Raw genomic sequence first — 3,564 nt, 5'->3', positions numbered from 1 at the left:
TCCTCATCACGTAGTGGGGTGACATCTTCAGTACGTTGACCCTTAATTGCGGATCGAGCGCCAACGCTCCATCTTCAAGAAACGCCTTCAATGCCCTCATCCAAGGCACACGTCCTTGTTCTTCTACGAACTTATCACAATACAGCCCGAATACGTCCACGGGAGACGGGTGCATCAGAGGAGCCCCACCCTCGAGATTCTCTTCCTGTTCCGCTTGCGTAAGAGGCTCATTCGGCTCCAGCGATCCATCCCTCGGCGTTCCGTCGCCAGGAACTGTGGCCTCGAGGTGCTCCCCGACAGGGACAACACCCTCGCCGACGTTCCAAACGGTCGTTCCACCGGGATCCGGCGTTCCTTCCAGCATTCGTGTCACTCCAGACCTCGACGTTCCGAGATCGGCTTCATCTTCCGCTTCTTCATTGAGGAGATCAGCCATCCGGATGACACCCACTACGCCGTCGTCCGGTCGGTGGTACAGCCTCGACAAGCCATCGACATGCCCCCATCGACGTTCCCGACCTGTGGTGCACCTTAAACCGTAACTGTGACAACTCCATAGACCACTGTGGTAACTTGGCGTTCGTCGTCCTCGTATTCTCACCAAAAATCGACGTGAGCGCCTGATGATCCGTAAACAGGCCGAACTCGGCGTGATCTAAGTAGCACCTAAATTTACGCGTAGCCCACACGATTCCCAACATTCAATTTCCGTTGTTCCACTCGTCTTGTAGATCCAGTTCCGCTGAGAGCCTACCAACATCTTGCTAGCATACGCGATTGCCCGGTCACGCTTGTCGATCTCCTGCATCAGACATGCCCCTACAGCCAAGAGAGATGCATCCACGTAGAGCTTGAAGCGCTTCCTGAAATTAGGATACACGAGAATAGGTGGCTTCACCAGTGCTCGTTGGAGCTATCGGAACGCGACCTCACAATCGTCGTTCCACAAGAACGCCACCCCTTTTTGCTTCTGGCGTTCCAACGGTGCTGCAATCGCTGCGAAGCCCGGTATATAACGCCGAAAGTAACTAGTCAGTCCCAGGAACGTCCTGACCGTGTGCAGGTCATGCGGCCTCTCGATATTCATCACCGCCTTCGCCTTCTCAGGATTAGGTAGGATTCCAGTTGGAGTCACAATGTGGCCCAGGAACGTTGCCTGATTGCGTCCCCAGTGAGACTTCTTCATCTTCAGCTTGAATTCGGCCTTCTTAAAGCGTTCCAAACCTTGGCGTACTCGCCCTAAATGAGTAGGAAAATCGTCACTAAAGACGACACAGTCGTCCAGGTAGACCAGACAGACCCTCCACATGAGATCAACGAGGACATTCTCCATCAACCGCTCGAAAGCTGGAACAGCATTGCACAAGCCAAACGGCATGACAAGCCACTCGTACAATCCAAACTTACTTGTGCACGCCGTCTTTTCCACACTGTCTGGATCCATTGGAATATCCAGAGGCGATATCCATGGTCGAGAAGAGTTTGGTGTTCCCCAGAACATCCAAGATGTCGTCTATCAACGGCATGGGGTAGCTGTCCTTCACCGTGACAGCGTTCAATTTCCTGTAGTCGATACAGAATCTAATACCACCGTCGGTCTTCCTTATCATAAGCACGGGACTCGCCACGGGCTCGTTGAAGGCCTGATGAGCCCAAGGTCTAAATACTCTTGAATCTCAGACTCCACAACGTCTCCTTCAGCCTTCGAAACCCGGTACGGGGGCTGCTTTATCGGCACATGCGTTCCCGTGTCAATGCTGAACCTCAGAAGTTCAGTCCTCCCAGGCTTCTTGGAGGTCTCGACGAACAGATCTCGCATGTCCTTCAGCATTTCCACGAAAAGTGTCCTCTGTTCCGCCCCTAACGATGAGTCTTGGAAGTCCACCTCAAAGTCATCGTCATCTCTGTTCTTCATCGCCGCGGTCATTTCCGCCTCTTCCGTCTCAACCCGAGTCTCGGCGTTCTTACTAGAGGCGCTTAATACCGCACTGATGTTCTTCGGCGTTCCCTCTCGCTCTGGTGCTTCAGTAGTGAAGGCCGACTCTGGCACAACAGTCACAGCAGCGAGGTAAGCTCCAGACTCGACTTCCACCTCTTCTGTAGAAGCATTGCACACCTCGACCAGAACCGTTCCGTTTGTCACCGTGCACAGCGTCCGAGCGACTCTCAGCGAATTTTCCGCCTCTGGAACGCCCTCGACTAGCACGACCGACTTGTCCTTCACAGCTCCTCGAACACTTGACCGCACGAGAGCTTGGCGACCCGGTCCCAGCCGTACTGACGACGATATCTTGGCGGCATACGTCTCTTCCACCCTCGCCACGCCCAAGGGGATCACGTCCCCTGTTTCCTTCAGCATCGACTGTTCCTCGAGGTCTATCACAGCACGAAACGTCTTCAACGAATCTGTTCCAATGATCGCATCCACGAAAAAGTGGTCGGTCACTACAAAAGGAAGCGTCTTCTCCAGCGTTCCGAGTGTCACCGGAAGGTCAATCACTCCACGGACGCGGATCGCGTGCCCTGATACACTGTCTAGTGTTCCACAGTAGGGCCGGAGTGGCTCTGAGTCACGCCCCAGACGCCTCATCACCCTTCTGTCGACTAGACTCGCTATGGCGCCCGTGTCTGCCAGCATCTCCGACGGGCAGCAGTCGATGTAACCGTCCGATAGGGCCTGCAAACCCCCGACGCTGCCAATGACTCGCTTGCACTGGGGCACGACGTCGTCGTCGCCTTCCTCGTCATCACCGGCGTCTTCTTCGCGCAGCCCAGGCCTTCTTGGCCTCCTTGGGGCTTTCCCCGTGCTCACCCAATAAACATCGGGTGCCTCTTCGGCAACTGCGGCCCCTCCTTCCTCGGTCGGCAAATGAAAGGTCACCTTTTTCCGCCTTTTTTTTGCGATGCTCGTCGCGCCCGGGTCCACTATCTCTGGATTGTCCTTCGCCCTTTCTCACAATTTGTCCCTTATACCGCGAGCTTCAACCTCAAAATAGCGAAGGGCCCAACTCACAGCCCGATCCAGGAACGCCACATTTTGCGTTCCTCCCACTTCAACTAGGTATCCGCGTAGCAACTCCTCATCCAGACAATCTTTGTCCTCCTTGTCCCGTAACGGTGGAACGTAGTCCTCGGCTCCATCGTTCTCTAAGGCCCTCGGGCCTCCTCGATGAGGACTCTTTTCCATGTTCCATTCCCGTTTAAGGAGTTCGTATACTCGATTACGAATTATGGAACGCCATCTAAACAGCGTTCCTGCTTCCTTTTCGGGGTTCCAAGAGACCGAGGCGGTAGTTCCATCAAGTCCTACACACACGTTCCGCATGAACTTGCGCCCTTCCTCGTCTCCAGTAGGCACCTCAGTACCCGTACTCTCGTCCTGTCGCTCGACACTACGCTTACCACAGGTAGCGACGTTCCTTTGAACTCTCCGACCTCCCGGAAATCTCGATTCGCGCGTTTCGCTTCCGTCGACGTTTCCAACGCATTGGCGTACCACTCCAGCCAATACTCTGGCGTTCCCATGTCTCCAGATGAGACCCCCCGTGCGCGTTCCAGCACATC

The 3,564-nt window shown here is 54.8% G+C and overlaps 1 protein-coding gene across 1 annotated transcript; it reads right to left on the bottom strand.

Annotated features, from left to right (window-relative positions):
- Positions 1-1,403: 1,403 nt before the first annotated feature.
- On the bottom strand, positions 1,404-3,525 carry PPTG_10468 (hypothetical protein; the record flags this gene model as incomplete). The annotated part of the gene is made up of 4 exons (XM_008905160.1): positions 1,404-1,643; positions 1,712-2,941; positions 3,014-3,340; positions 3,403-3,525. The coding sequence occupies 4 exons, from the start codon at positions 3,523-3,525 to the stop codon at positions 1,404-1,406; spliced, it is 1,920 nt and encodes a 639-aa protein (XP_008903408.1).
- Positions 3,526-3,564: the final 39 nt, after the last annotated feature.

Source organism: Phytophthora parasitica, assembly GCF_000247585.1.
Source record: "Phytophthora parasitica INRA-310 unplaced genomic scaffold supercont2.19, whole genome shotgun sequence".
In the NCBI taxonomy this organism is placed as follows: Eukaryota; Oomycota; class Peronosporomycetes; order Peronosporales; family Peronosporaceae; genus Phytophthora; species Phytophthora nicotianae.
Note: the sequence above shows the minus strand (reverse complement) of the source record. Positions and strands in the feature narration are given on the sequence as shown.